Source organism: Charadrius vociferus, unplaced genomic scaffold (assembly GCF_000708025.1).
Source record: "Charadrius vociferus isolate BGI_N301 unplaced genomic scaffold, ASM70802v2 scaffold436, whole genome shotgun sequence".
Taxonomy (NCBI): Eukaryota; Metazoa; Chordata; class Aves; order Charadriiformes; family Charadriidae; genus Charadrius; species Charadrius vociferus.
This window is the reverse complement of record NW_009649187.1, coordinates 6,234,960-6,251,213: the sequence shown is the minus strand read 5'-3', so window position 1 is coordinate 6,251,213 and position 16,254 is coordinate 6,234,960. Positions and strand designations below refer to the sequence as shown.

The window sequence follows — 16,254 nt, the reverse complement described above, 5'->3', positions numbered from 1 at the left end:
ACCTTCGTCCTTTGCGGGTGCTGGCTATTACCTCCTTTTATTTCTAGTCCTTTAAATGGTATTGTATCCTTTTCTTGCTAGCTTTGGATTTGTTTTGGTGGTTTTTTTGTTTGGTTGAGGTTTTTTGTTTTGTTTTGAGCCTTTGATGATTGGCTTATTTCAAAATGCCTTTTGCAAGTCTGAGTGGATATTAAATGGATCTCCTGCATCCCCAATACTTGTTGAGTCCTTCAGAGAATGGCATTATATTGGAGAAAGAATATTTGCCTTTGCAAAGGCAGTTTTGACTCTTCCAAATGTTGTAAATGTTATTATGCCTTCTAATTGTGTTCTATAGTTTCTACACACTTGCACATTTATAGGTGTTAATTTTTCAAAATACATATGCAGATAGCACTATTCCATCCACCTTTTAGTGATGTCATCAAATTGCTTGATTGAAAGACAGGTTTGCTACTTTGGATAGCAGCTATTCCATGATAGATCCGATCCTAGATGGAGTATATTTTTAAAATAGCATTGTTGTGACTATTGTGTCTTCTTTTTAAATTTTAGCTGTCCCTTTTCCACCAACGCATCGCTTGACATCTGAAGAAGTGTTTGACACAGATGGAAGACCAAGGGTTGACATTTTGAAGAACCACTTGATAAAAGAAGGTCGAGTAGATGAGGAAATTGCACTTAGAATCATCAATGAGGGTGCTGCAATATTACGGAGGGAAAAAACTATGATAGAAGTTGAAGCTCCAATTACAGGTAATATTTCTAGATAATTTCACTCATAATTAAATTGGAAAGAAGCCAGATTTTTTCAGGAGTAGAGTTTGTCTTAAAAATTGCTGAAGTAAAATTTCTGTATAACCTTATTGAATTACCCCTCACAACTGCTTTTGCTTAATAGTACTCAAATGGTCTGAAAAAATAGGCTGCACATTATTTTGCAACATGAAGGCATTAAACCTATTGGAAAAAATAGTATGATTGGTATTAAAATGTCAAAATAGAAAGTAGTTAAATGCTGATGAATTACGGATTTCTAATTCCTGCAATGTTGTAAGTGGGAATAAAGATATCTGCGTGGAATAGAAAAATGAACTCAGAATTATCCTGAAATCTAAATCTGTGAAGAGAAGCTAATTGCTGTGGTTTGAAGCTAATACTGTGAACCGGAATTCTGAGTGAAAAATACACCTTTATAGTTCCTCTGTAGGTGAGACTGCAATTGCATGTAAAACCATGGTTTTGTGAGGGTAGTAGTACTGGAAAGTGTTGAAAGATCGTTTTAGCTTCTTCAGCGGCCTAGGACCAGACCTGTTGTGGTACAAAACTGACTCTTAGGGGTTTTTGGAGTATTTTCATGGTTTGACTAGTTCTATTTCTGTTTGACCTGTTGAAGGGTAGAATTGGTGTCCTTTAGTATTCTTACTTACACACAATGTAGACTCAGAAAATAGTTTATGTTGCATATCTGTTATTTATGATAATGAAAGTAGATTTGATTTTTGTGTTCAGATCAGATTTTCTTTCATTTGAATGTGTTTTCTTCTAAATGGACCTGTATAAAATTAATGTCTGAAAAACTTCGTTTAGGGCATCAGCTTGCTTTGATTTGTTAGTATTGGGTAAATGAAAACATTTAAACAGTACATCATCATTACTGACGTTTTTTTTAAAAAATTAATGATTGAAATGGTGGAAACTGCTAAAGACTCTAAACTCAGAGTCTTTTGAACCTCCAGATAAAGCTCAAAACTACAGTGTTGTCCTTATGTTTAGAAGTTTTATATTTCTTTTTGTTCAGATAGTTACTCAGAGCTAGTGGTATATTGGCAGCTGAACAAGAATGGAAGTTCTTGCCGTGTTTGAGTAGAAATCTTAAGAAAAGTGACATAAAAGAGGATGCATTCTATTTAGTCTAATATTTTGTAGGTCACGATGACAAATGGTCTGCTCCAAGGGAATAACAACCTTTAACGTGTGGTGTGCCATATCCAATATTTCTTTCCAAAATTAGAACAACTTTTTTGCCCCAAAAATTTGCTGATAAACTCTGAGAAGTTAGAAGATGCTATTCATCAGTTGATCGGTGGCGTTTTCCATCAACGGAAGGCACAATCTCTCAAATTCCTGTTAATTGTTATCAGCAATACCTCATGGAGAAGCTAGAAGGCAGCTCCTGACATCTGTTGAGCTGGGAACTGCTGTGGGAATGAGGAGTTGAGAGCAGTTGTCTTCTTCCATACATTTTTAAATATTTTTTTTCAAATTGTGAGATGACCTGGTTTTGCTGTGGGCTCTTCAAAGTCTTCCAATCTGCTATCTTTGGCACTTCTGCCTTAGGTTGCTGACCACTGGTCTTGCCCTGTCTCATATTCTAAAAACACAAGAAAAATCCACTGTTGAAATAGTGAATATTTGAAGGAGAAAAGTAACTGAGCAAAGAGAAGATATGATGATATTAAAAAGGTATGTTAGTCTGACTCAGAAACAAAAGCATACTCCCTGCTTTTTCAATCCCACATGGACACAGCAAATTGTTGCAAAGCAGCAGGCATTTTCAAATATGCATACCAAGGAGAATTTCCAAAGATACCTGAGGGGTTGGGGAGAACAGTAAAGAGCTGCTGACAGCTTTTAAGATCTCAGTGCATTAACTGTGTTTGAAAAGTATCCCGCAATCTGCTAGATTCAAATAGGTCTATCATCAGCGTTGTTACAGGTAGCGAGGACAGCATCTTAATGAAAAGCAAAGGGGGAAGCTTCAAAAATTTCTGTTACTCCTGCTTTATACCTGCCTTTCCTCTTAATTAGAAGTACTTTCTGGCTGTTTACTTAACTATAACTGAGTAACTTTTCTGTTAGATTTTTTTTAAATTAATTTGAACAACATTTTTGCTTGCAGTGTGTGGTGATATTCATGGCCAGTTCTTTGATCTAATGAAGCTGTTTGAAGTGGGAGGATCACCTGCTAACACAAGATACCTCTTCCTCGGTGACTATGTAGACAGAGGTTATTTTAGTATAGAGGTAACTGACTATATTAATCTGTTTTGTCCTAATTTTTTCTATAAGCACACTTTCACAGAGGTTTTCAAATGAAATTTTAGGTCTGCTTTAACATGTGAATGTGTTTTCCCTTGCTGTGCTTTCTCCTATGACAAAGGCCTGTTTACAGGAGGATATTGACCAGCCGTTTGGACTGTCCTGTTGAAATCACCAGACTTACTCATTTTTCCTCCTCTTTCTTTAGTTAGTTTTTAAAAAGTTGAATTCTATAGCATTATTATACATAATCCTGCTTCTCTGGTAATATGCAGGAAGGTGTGTTTGTATGTTTTTGGAGAACAGGTGAGTCATGACTGCAAGGACTTTCAATTTATTATAGCTGTTTATCTGTATAAAGCAGATTCATTTTACTTATGTAATCAAATGGGTTTTTAATAATTATTAATATTTTTCTTTACTAAAATTCTGAGGGCGATTACAGATATTCCCTAAGGATGACCTGTGTTTCTGCCATTAATTTTTCAGGTATTTTGGATTCAAATAATTTTTTCATTTTCAGCATGTTTATTAAGTATACTACATTCCAGAAATACTCAATTATTCATATTAATTAGTTTCAGAGCTATGATTTTTAAGTTATCTATTCTTCTGGAGGCAGCTTGGGAAGTGTCTCAGCTTGGGATCTCTTCATACGTACCAAATCTAATAGAGTGGCACGCCATTTGAAATAGTAGTTTGCAAGTCATGGTGTATGATACTTCATTTCTGTATTAAAATTATGCTGTTCTAATAACATGTGTGGGTATATACTGTGAAGGGCACGCACAGTGCCTTCTGGGGTTGTTAGGGATGGTCGACAATCCAGAGATGCAGTGATTGCCTCAGAGTCATTTATAAGGAAAAATTTCAACAGACATTCCCTATTTATTAATTTGATCTTCTTGGCCTGTTCTTGATGATTACAAATAATGTAATTGTCCTTGAAAAGGACATTTATGTAGCAACGCTGTATGTTAATATGTCAAAACATGGTATGAGAGCTTGTCAACCATTATTCTTTCAAAAGTTTTTTATACAATAGATGTTCTTGAATACATTAGTAAGAACAGTCTTGGTTTTTACCCCCATACAATTTTAATTTAATTTTTAATATCATATTTGGCACGCTAAATATACTTGCAGAGTATGGAAGATATGCTAAATATACTCTTGAAAACCACTCCAGAGTTCTTAAAATGCTTGTCTGTCTCCATTGAGATAATCTGCTCTCTTCTACTCTGAGTGACTGTTGCAGTGAAGTACACAGCAGATTATCTGAATGAAGTTGAATTGCTGCAAGTGCATGAAGGTGGGGCTGTGCTTTGTGGTCCTGTTGAGAAAGAAAAAAGTAGTACATGAAAATGAGCCATTTTTCTCCATTTTAACCTCCAAAAAAAATTTTTCCTACTCAAGTAGGAAATTTTGCCTTAATTGACATTTAGGAAGTTTAAGTTGACCTCCAGGAATTTTCATATATGTTTTCTTTAAAATCTTTCTTAGTGGTTGGAAATGTAATATACTTCTGGTAAAATCTGACTTTTCACTGAAAAGTGAAGGTAAAATTTTCTAAAAATGTACGAACAGTGAAATTTGATTTTTAACGAATAAATTCTTAGTCAGTTTGTCCTGAAACATCTTTAATTGCATTGATATTTTAGTAGTAACCCATTTCCAAATAAAAAATGTCATCACTTCTAATAGGAAAGATAATTACATGCTATTGTGATTGTATATAACAAACTGCTGGGATCAAAATGGAGTCCTTCACATAAGTGTATGCAAATTCTTCTTTTCAGCTCTGGAAGTAACAGAACATAGAAAACTCTGACATTAGTTTGTGTATATTTGATAATAAATAAAATATCTTTTTGTACTTAATAGGTAACATGCTCGAGAATGTGTAAATCTCAGCAATTTAGTCAAACGTCATATCCATTCACTGAAAGGAAGGCACTATTTTGCCACTTTACTATTAAATGTTTTGAAAGTTGCCAGCTTTTATAAAGTCTTTTGTACAAACTGTCCTAACTGAAACAGTTCACAATTTTAGAATTTGCCAGATTAATTCATGTATTTATTTGATAATAAGCAGTTGTTTTATAAGAAACTGATTATGCTCTCTGCTGGGAAACAGTTTTAAAGAGTCCGGGGACTTCGCAATATATCAGGATATGTTAGAGTTATAGAAACATTAGCAAGCAAGTGGTATCATTAGAAAAATTACTATTTTGCATGTTTTTACTAAGAAGATAAGAAAAATTCAGTAATTAGTGCAGCTAAACTTCACAATAGAAGTCTTTGATGTATTTTTCCATGCTTGCTGTGTTTTAAAAGTGTTCCTTTGTTTTCTGTTTTCCTTCACGTACTTACTATTCTATGCAGGAAAAACTTTGAAAAATGATAGCTTCAGGGTACTCGTATTGATTAAGAACAATGATAATAACTTGCAGGTGACCTCAGTGTAGTCCAAAACTGCTGGGGTTTTTAGATTGCTCTGCTCAGTTAAAAATACAAGAATGGGATTTGAAATTTAAGTAATACATTTTGGGCATTCAAGACTGCTGGGTGGTAACAGGCTATAAACTGAAAAAATTGTGCATGTTCTGTAGCTCTGTCCTCAACTCTGTTTGCTGCTGATGTTGCAACAATAATAATGATGTATGGAAACTTACTATAATTCTTTCAATTTGCTGCTTGAACACTGAATAAGCAAACAGCTTTCCCGGTTTTGGGGGGAAAAAAGGGTTGACTGTCCATTCTTAGTTTCAAAATGGTCTCCAAATGATACAGCTGACTTTAATGTAAATAGTTTTGTGGGGTTTTTTTCTTCAATCTCTATTAATAAGTGTCTGCTTTCCTTCTTATGCCAGTGTTTAGAATCATATTATAAAATCAGATTTTACGCACAAACACGTACATTATTTGTCTAGATGAAAGTGTTCTGCAATATAATACTGCTGAGTTTATTTTATTATTGAGTATCCAGTAAATATACATATTTTTTCAGCATTCTGTGCAGTTATTCTTAAGAAAAGTAATAAGCAATTTGCTTAACTCATGTCCAGAACTGAACTCGGGGCTGTAGTACTGCATTTTAAAATGGCACATTAAGCTGTACTTGCTTTTGAAGCTGTTAACATTCTTGCTCAATATTTCTCAGTAATAACTTTTAAAGTTCTTATAAACTAGCGTATTTTACTGGATATCTTTGTTTTTCAACAGTGTGTGCTGTACTTATGGGTCCTGAAAATTCTCTATCCAAGCACATTATTTCTTTTGAGAGGCAATCATGAATGCAGACACCTAACAGAATATTTTACCTTTAAGCAAGAATGTAAGTACTGTGTAAGAATGTAAAATCAGCTTAGTTTCAGCTTATTGATCTACGGTCTGTCGTTTTGCTTGAGAGATGGTTATCTGTTAGTTTAATTAAGGTCTTGCAAACATTTGGAGGCCCCATTGACTTCTGTAGAACTGCTTGCAATTAAGCATGGCATTGGAGTGGAGTGCAAGTTATGTAGAAGACTGCTGTCTGTAAAGATACATTACGGAGTAAATTTTTATGTATCAATCCTTGAGAGAGGAAGGCTATTTTGTTGTCTTGCCTATAATTGGGAGTGCAAAGTAACTTGCTGAGCCAGCATTGTGAAGCTAGCATGAAAACCCTACTGCTGAGTAATTTTTCCATTTGGGGAATTGATTTCAGCTACACTTTTAAGATAACTCTTGGTGATAGAAGCTACTCCTCCGTTTGGAGGCTTGTATAAGTATTGATCAAGTGATAAATGGATCATTTGTCGTGGTAAAACCCTCTTTAGTGTAGTTAAAAGTGATGTATTCTATAAGCAGTTCTTAGTTTTTCGCTGTAAATGAGAAATCACAAACTTCTCGGTAGTACTTTACACTGAAGTATGCTGTATAATTGTATAAGGCAAAATGATTCTGTGATTATTTTTTTTTTTAAACCAAAAAGAGTTCCTCCACTCTTGAGATAACAAAAGAAATGAAAAAAGTTTATGGTTCTGGAACAGAATGTGTCTTAGAAATGTGCTTGCTGTTGTGGTCTTTGGAATTGCTCATTTAAACCTAGAAATATTCATTGCTTTGTGGTGTATTTTTTTAAGCATTCACTTTGAGATTTGCTCTTATAATTGTGATAGACTACATTACTTCTTCCTTCTAATATGGATTTCTTAATGGTTTATATTTTCTTTCCTGCAGGTAAAATAAAGTACTCAGAAAGAGTCTACGATGCTTGTATGGAAGCATTTGATTGTCTCCCTCTTGCTGCTCTTTTAAATCAACAGTTTCTTTGTGTTCATGGTGGACTTTCACCAGAAATTAATACACTAGATGACATTAGGAGAGTGAGTATTTTGTGTATTTGAAAATAATTGGAAATACAGATATTTATATGATGCTATACAAAGTCACGTTTGTGAAATTGTCCGCATATTGTTTCCTGTTCTTGTCTCTTCGGAAGTGTAAATAAGGAATTGACATGTAGGCTAAGCAGTATCATAATTAAAAACTCGTGGATTATCTAGTGCATTTTGCATTAGTAGATCTCATTGGGACAGCTGGGACTGCTACAAAACACACACACACAAAAAAAACCCTCAAAAACTTCACATAGTTTCCTGACACAGGTAGTACACGTAAAGAGCTTCATATCCAATCAAGAAAGTGCTTTGTATTTCTTTCTACGTAAGAGCTAGCGTTCTCATGGCTTTCAGGACAAAACCTGCAGAAGTTAATTGTAGTCTTTAAATTGTTTGGTGTATCAAATATCATATTTCGGTTATTATATTTCTTTGAAAACTTTTTTTTTACTCTCGATCATGTGGATTTTGGTTTTGAAAGAGTGTGAAATTTCAGTTTTTAATAGAAATTCAGATTGCTATTTAAAATGGCAAATTTGGTAGGCATTTGAGCAACAGCTGTGGAGTGCTTCTCACTGTGGTAAATGTGCTGAGTATATCAGTAAGAAGATTGAAAACAAGTTTTAAAAATTATACAATGGAAACACTAAATACTGACACTCAATTTAAAGGGAAGAAGTTTGTGATGACATGAGGTATCTGTTTCTAATAACTTGGTTTCAACTTGCATGGACTGCCGATGTCAGGTGACGATTGTATCAGATGGGAATTTTCAAATTCAGTTGCTTTCTGTTTTGCATATTCCCGTTGGCTTATTTTAGTTAACTTAGCTGACATCTTGACTGCTGCGTTTGGAAATCAAAACCATTCCTTTCATGATTAGCAACAGCTAAAGTGTAGTTGATTTCAGCTTCAAATACAAATAGGTGGTTCTAAGAAAGCTTTGGGATGATAGGTGAGAGTGGAAGAAAAAAGTTGTTTATCCACATATAGAAGAAGGTATGTGGGGGCCTATTTCAGAAAAGATCTAAGTATCAGAGGGAAGGAAAAATGTACATTCCTAATTTGGTTTTACAGTGTATAAATAATAATGGCCCATTTTGTCTTTAATCTTCTTTTATTGTACTTCTCATTTTCTTAGCATTTTCTCCTTTATTTGTATTCCATATTTTTTTACCTCTCCTCTCCTCGTGTTTATAGGCTGCTGTCCAGTTGAATCTTATTTCTGAATTCACCATATTATTTTTTTTCGTACTGACTGGACTGTTGCAGAGGCTGGAATGTCAGCTTATTTCACTTACAGATATTACACTGCCAAGCAGAATGATATGAGAGGAGAAGAAAATGGTAGAAACAGAGAGGAAGCATATTTACAAGCTCAGTGGTGTAAGTGGAAAAATGTACTGAGGCACATTGCGTTTTCAGAGCGAATACTAACATGTGCAGAAATCTATATGCATTGTGCAGAGAAAGAGAAGTAAGAAAGCAAAGCGAGTAAACAGTGCCATTCTGACAAGACCCTAACACTTCTCATGTTACAGATGAAAAGAAACACGGTCAAAGCTTTTTGGAAAGTAATGTAAAGGAAACATAGTCTGGAAAAACACTTTGGAAAGCCACTGTCATAAGAGAACTGTGATTCATTTTTCTTTTAGTCTCAGTCTTGCAGCTAATCAGGTTTCAAAGTGTCAAGTAAATCTAATTAAAAGGTGATGTGATTCTATCATCTTGGCCTGTACTTTCATATGTGCTTCTATAACGCTCAAGGCTACGTTAGGATGAAATATAAACTTCTATGTTTATATATATATATGTATGAAAATCTGCATTGTATATTGCTTCTGATGAAAACCACATTTATAAATGTAAGGCAGTATTATTAGAACTGTTCTTTGGGCCTTTTTTGTTGTTTGAAGAATCATCTGGTAACTTGGAAAGGGCACCGTTCATGGGTTGGCAGCAGCTTCAATAGCTGCGTTACAGCGTGGCATGCACTGATATTTTAAATGTATTTACATTAAATGGGTGATGTGAAATGCTCTTTTTATATCTAGGAAAACAACATATACTTGTGGTACAAGTGTGGTGTGTGAAATGACTTCTGTAAACAGTTGAGACAATTGTATAGTATTACAAGCCTTCTGGTTTATTAGCAGAAGTTCTTATTAAGGAGAGGTCTTCTTTGCAAACACATGTAGGCATAATCATCTGGCATAAGAAGGGAAATCATGGCTCTAGAAACAGTGTAGAAATCACCTAAGAAAAAAAAAGAAAAATTCTGTGCAGACGCAATTTATTCTGGGTGAAGTCTTTTGTCAGTATCACTGGCATTCAGGAAGGTGATTAAAGTACACAAATTGGATGATTGTTTTTGCTGGCATAAACTTATTTCTAGTTGAGCACAGCTATCATGGTAGGTATGACAGTAAAGCCTAACCAGAAATACTCCTGCAAGTGCTTCTCATTTCTGGGAAAATGGAAGTTTGTGAACCTTGCAGTAATCTGATTTTTATTCTCTGAACTTTGTTTGCAGAAATGTTCTGATTGTGTTGGTAAAGAGTGTCTCCTTCACACACATGTCCATCAACTTAGAGGTGCTGTTTAGTTGATTTCATTTATACTGCCAGGACTTCTGCTAAAGCAAAATTCCAGGAATTGTGATTTTTAAGCCTAGTGATTTATAAGGAGGGAAAACGTCCAGATAAGATTATGGGGACTATTAATTTAAAGAAGAGAGACAGAGAATTTTCTTCCTTGTTTACAACAGATGGTCATTCTTTTGTTTAGTTCTTGGTGATACGAAGGCTCGATCAGCAAAGTGCCTTGAAATATATGGGGGCATTACTAGGAATCTGTCTTTATAATACCTTGCTTCCTTTCTGCAGTCTGCTGAAATTTCCTTTTCTTCAGTAATATGTAAGATGACTGCCACTCTTCGCTGGCCTTCACATCATTTTTAGAGCTTTGTAATGTGATAGTTCTCAGGAAAATTAGGACAGATTAATTAAAACTAGTGTCTGTATCTTCAAGTATGTGAACTTGTGTGAAGGTCTTTTGCCTCAAAAGTAAAGCAGTTTTAATTTGCCGTACCTTAATCTACCTCCAAGATTTTGCTACTCCTGAATTTGAACGTCCGTATGGAGGTATGATGCACTTCAGTTTAGTAGGCCTGCATAATACCTAGAAATTAATTTTTATTTAAATATCTTATGGTATGTATTTAAAAAATACTATACCTATTTCTGTTTTAACACCAGGTGTAGTGATTCTTATTCTTGAATAAAATTGTTTTTCTTGGTTCACTTAATCATGTTTAGAACTATGTTCAGCTCATTTGTATTGAGATTCTGTTTTGCCATAGTTGCAACATGTTCAGAAACAGTTAACCAGTAACAAGTGTTTTGAATTGACTCATGTGCTTTGTTAACTTTCTTGCTGTCCCAATGTAGAGAAACCTTTAAGTTGATTATTGCAATTTGATATATGCAGTCTGGGTTGACTAGCTTGCAGTGACATTTCCTTAAATTTTGAGATGTCTTGAGAACCATGTCAGTTGGTAGACCGTCTAGTGAAGGAGACACTGATTTGGTGTCTATGTAAGTATATTTATTTTTTACAAATTGACCTCCTTATTTCAAGAAATGGCTACATTTTTGTTCCAGTGCTATGAGAAAGTAGTCTGGGAGAGAGGTGCGTTGTTTGCAGCAACCAAAACTTTTTATTTATAACATCTCTATCCATTTGGCCAAAGTCATAAGGAAAATCCTTGGAGAATAACTCAAGAAAATGTCTTAGAAATGCTTTCTAGACTTTCAGCCTTCTGTATTGCAGGAAACATCAATCGGCAAACAGTTGAATCTTCCTTGTGTGAATGCTTCTCTTAGCTTCTGGATCCAAATTTATTGCTGGAGGTTTAGGAACTTGATGGTTTAATCTACAGAAATTCAGGTACTTGCAGAAGTTGATGGACTGCCTTCTTCAATCTGGAAGAAATATTCCATACCAGGTTTATCATCCAGTGTGCGAAATGTTAAACCACTGGATTTTTAATATTGAATAAATTCCAACAACAACTTCAGTTAATACCTGCCTTGCCAATATCTGGCAGGAATTTGTAAAGATCTGGACCTCTCCACTTATGTTACAGGTGGCAGCCTCGGGAGCTCTGATTTTCCAGGGCATGAGAGAGCTTGGCACTACTGCTGGTTCCATATTTGAATGGATTCCTATGGACCGTTAGACTCAAATTCACCAGGTGCTCACCAAACCTCCCTTCGAACCTGTCATGAAGAGTTAAGTGTTCTCTAGTACCATCAAAGTCATCTTCTTTGGTATGGGAGGTAAAGTGAGATAAATGCACTGTCCATCAAAGAACTGTTCCTACATTTCTTGGATAAAATCATCTCGTGAACAAACTCCAGCTACATAAAGATCAAATAAACTTTACCTTGAATCTGGGATATCTAATTTCATTTCTGGGACATCAGAGGTTGATTGACTGTTACTTAAGCAGGGTATTTTCCTTTTACGTTAACAAATGCACTGTCCTCCTTACCTCTGCCCCTTTTCACTGTGGTTACTAGGAAAGTTGCAGGCTGCTAAAGCAGGTGTTTCCAAGTGGAAATCTGTAAAGATGCAGCTAGAGAAAAGAAAACAAATGAAGACATCTCCCAAAATGCTTATGGCCCGTTACACCAGGGCTATAGCTGAGAAGTAAAGCCTGTATGAAAGAAGTCTAAGACAGCTAAGCTAGTCATCTCTTCATTACATTGTTAAATAATCCATATGGAGATGGGTGTTTCAGGGTTTTTTTTGGTTGGGTTTGGTGCTTGGTTTTTGGTTTTGTTCTTATTACATATTTAGTCTCTTCTAGTCAGTGCTAATTATTCATGCTTTTCTTTTATAATTCCTGTTTTCTGTACTGTTTCTCTTTGCTAGTTCCTGGTAGTGTCTCCAGATTGGTAGATATGGCATGTGCATGAAAAGGGACCATTTTGTTCCTTGTCTGTAACTTGACCTTGTATTACACATATCCATCAGTCTGGAATTTATCTCCCTTCTTTTTACAACTAATAAATCTTATTGCTCTTAACAGGTTTGGTTCTTTTGGCATGCCTCTGCCTTATTTCATGAGGAGGAGAGGAAAAAATATACAGAAACTACTTCTCTTTGATATGGCTGGGATTTATTGTAAAATGCTTGGTATTGATGGATATGTAGTTTAAAAAAATGTGTAAAACTTACTGATTTAATATTCAAAGAGTCTTTGTGCTGTTGCCTTTTCTCAAACAGTTAGATAGATTCAAAGAGCCTCCAGCATTTGGACCAATGTGTGACTTACTGTGGTCAGATCCTTCAGAAGATTTTGGAAATGAAAATTCGCAAGAGCATTTCAGTCACAATACAGTCAGAGGATGCTCGTACTTTTATAGGTGAGAGTATGCTGTGATCTATATGATGTTTTAATGCTGACTCTTGCTGCGTATGTTAAGAGAATTTCTTTTACTCACAGTTGTTTTCATTTCACAGCTATCCAGCAGTTTGTGAATTTTTGCAAAATAATAATTTGTTGTCAATCATTAGAGCACATGAAGCACAAGATGCAGGGTAAGTACTTTGTGTCCTCCAAGAAATTATTCCCAGTGTAAAATAAAAATTAATTGCTTATTGCTGTAAGATGTAAAATAATCTGTTTGGTTTTGCAGTTATAGAATGTACAGGAAAAGTCAAACTACAGGGTTCCCATCATTAATAACAATTTTTTCAGCACCTAATTACTTGGATGTCTACAATAATAAAGGTAAGAACTTGTTATTAATAACTGTATGTAATAATAAAATAAAAATGTCTTACTAGATAACTCATCTAATGTCAAGAATTTTTTGCCAGGTACGAAACTAAAGGACAAAAAAAGTCCATTAATAAAAGTTGTATTATGAAGAAGAGCACATGACATAAATTACAATCTCCTGTAAGAGTACCTTGAAGCACAAGTGTGGACAATCATTTCCTTTGTAAAAATTGTTGCTATTTAGTACTTATGAATGTATCACCGGGTGTTCTCCAGTCAGGCAAGGCTTTTCTGTGCTGTGAGTTTTCACTCCTCTGGTTGTCTTTATTTATGAACCTAAGTAAGGAAGGGAGGAAGCATTATCAGCAGCCGATGCATAAGGTAGTTTGTGTTGTGTATCATGGCATCTGAGAGTCTGATTCTGGACAGAAGAAATTACATGTGGATGAACTCCAAGAATTTGAATTGTGGTAGGTGCCTTGGTGAAGAAAAGCAGAACCCACCACGCTTATAAATAGTCGGTCACTGGGAAGAAAATGAGACAGAGAAGGTGTGTGTTTTGTGATGGTGCAGGACCATAATGTCTGCATCTGGGAAATCAAGAAAGAGCAAGTACTGATCTAAATACTGATCACCAGGGGAAATGTTATTAGGGAGGTGTAACACAGAAGGAATTAATTTTTGTCCATCCTCTGCTTAAGATAAAGTTGCATAGGAGAATCATGCTGAATAGTGTGGAGAAAGATTTACAAGTCAAAATTACAGAGAAGAGCTTACCTCTGAATTAATATTACTCTCATAGATGAGAACAAAGTTCAACAACAGAAATAATTAAAGATAAAGCCTGCTGAAATTCAAGTATGACATTAAAGCATGGCATTTCAAGTGTGTCATGAATGAATGATCTCCAAATGTTCAAATAGTGTTCCTTGGAAACCAAGATCTCTTTTCTATTAAATACATTTTCTTTTCTCCCACCCACCTCCAAAGAACCACCCCCCAACACATACCACTTACGTGGAGTGATTAACTTATAGACAAGAAGATGAGTTGTTGTGACTTGCACTGATTGTGAAGGAGAAATAAAAATAGCTTCGACTGTTTTTTTACAGTTTTTCACCACCTCTGTGGACGTTGCATTTTAACGCAACTAGTCGCAATGTAGTGCAAGCTTAAGTACGGGAAAGTGCAATCAATGCCTATTGAGTTTTAGAGTGCTTCTGTTTTTCTGCTTTGTTTCTCTGTGCTTCCCATTCTCCCTGATCTTCTAGATTTCTGTGGTTTTACTCCAGGCTTACAATGTGGGAAGACACATACAGAGAATAAAACCTGAAACTGAATATACTGCTGTTCTCAGGATTTTGTTAAAGTTGCTGAAATAATACCTTTTCAGGATCTTTTAAAATCTGTGTTCATTATAGACCTAGAATAGGATAGTACAGAACTATATTGGCATGTAACAGTACCTTAAACTGCTTAATCCAAAGTTCTCCATTAAAAATCTGTCCTGTAAATATTCTGAAAGGAAGAGAATGGAGTATCTCTGAGTTTATTTTGCCGATACTATAAAATAGAGCTAAAACAACCCTGTGACTTTACATTTGTGGTACTGACAAATTTTAAACGTTCTTTCCAAAATGTCTGAATTTTATTTTAGCTGCTGTACTAAAATATGAAAACAATGTGATGAATATTCGTCAGTTCAATTGTTCTCCTCATCCTTACTGGCTCCCAAATTTTATGGATGTTTTCACATGGTCTTTGCCATTTGTTGGAGAAAAAGGTAGGCAAAAGTTACATGTCAATAAATTTCTTTCCTATTTCTCCCTGATTCATGATGGGAAGATTTTTATTTTTTTAAAAAATATATTTACCAATGAGAGATTAATTGCAGCATTTATGTGAAAATGGGTATCTGTATTTGTCTTTATCAGGTAGACTTCTTGGATGCTTAATTAGAAGATTTGGTAAAGTTGTTAAACTTATTTGGAGGGTGTTTTTTGGCATGTGAAAATGCCATTTCTGAGAAAGGATAGACTGGAATACAACTTTTTCTACAGGTTTTGGTTGCTTTCTTCACCTGTTTCAGTCAAGACAGTTAAAACTGCATATGATCAAGCAGAGGTGTTAACAGAAATTATAATTCCCATTGAGGGTATTTACCTGCATTGTTAAGTAGTACCTTTGAAGTCATTATGAAAATTGTTCGTATATTACAAAATGCTAGGGTTATATATGTTATTAATCTTGTATAGTTATAGGAATAAACTATGTTGAGATGTTCATGTAAAATTTTTACTTTTCTATATAGTTATAACAGATTGACCTTCATTAAAGATAACTTTTTCAGTTGTGATTTTTCTTGTAAAAAAGATAATTTAGCACAGATCCTCTTTTTTTTTTTTTTTTCTTTCTTTCTTTCCCCCTCTAGAGTTGATAACTCTGAATCTAGGACACTGAGGCTCCGAGTAGTCTTCAGTTAAAGAGCAATGAGGTTAGAGGCTATTTGGGTCTGTTTCAAATCCTTCCATGACAGGAACTACTCTTTTTATAAAAGAGATCTGGAAAGCTCTTTAAATTTCTTTGAAAAGTATTCTTGAGATGATACAGTCATATAAACATAGAATTCTATATTTGTTTATGTTATCTTTAGTGAACCGTTAAAAGCAAATAATAGGGCACTTTTTAGTGCAGTTAACCCACCCAACAATTTAATTTTTTTTAAAATTGTGGGACCTGATATTTGAAAGGAGATTTTTGTTTGTATCTCTCTTACCTGATGATGCAGTAGATAACCTTTTGCTGTTGAAAATATTAATACTGTTTATTTTGCTTTTGATATCACTCTGGTAATGAGACACCAAGTACTGTTAATAAGTTGCTCGTTGACCCACTGTATGCTTAAGACTGCTGCAATCATGGCCCTTGTAGGTTGTCTCGCCTGTGGACAAATGCACACTTCCACTTTTGATGATGAAGGATACAGTGTCAATATTGTCCAATCTGTGTTGAAAAGATCAAAATCAGAATAATTTT

The 16,254-nt window shown here is 34.9% G+C and overlaps 1 protein-coding gene across 7 annotated transcripts in view; it reads left to right on the top strand.

Annotated features, from left to right (window-relative positions):
• Window positions 1–554: 554 nt before the first annotated feature.
• The window catches only part of PPP3CB (protein phosphatase 3, catalytic subunit, beta isozyme), a 31,803-nt gene continuing 16,103 nt past the window's right edge, over window positions 555–16,254 (top strand). For 4 of the 7 annotated variants that reach the window (XM_009888763.1, XM_009888761.1, XM_009888759.1 and 1 more), the window contains exons 1-8: window positions 561–756; window positions 2,903–3,027; window positions 6,268–6,379; window positions 7,267–7,412; window positions 12,720–12,859; window positions 12,957–13,034; window positions 13,133–13,227; window positions 14,876–15,001. In XM_009888763.1, coding sequence (XP_009887065.1) covers window positions 729–756; window positions 2,903–3,027; window positions 6,268–6,379; window positions 7,267–7,412; window positions 12,720–12,859; window positions 12,957–13,034; window positions 13,133–13,227; window positions 14,876–15,001 — 850 coding nt within the window. In that variant the 5' untranslated portion in view covers window positions 561–728. Of the gene's footprint in view, window positions 757–2,902; window positions 3,028–6,234; window positions 6,380–7,266; window positions 7,413–12,719; window positions 12,860–12,956; window positions 13,035–13,132; window positions 13,228–14,875; window positions 15,002–16,254 lie in introns of all 7 variants that reach the window. The other 3 variants (XM_009888764.1, XM_009888765.1, XM_009888766.1) reach the window with 3 other exon arrangements.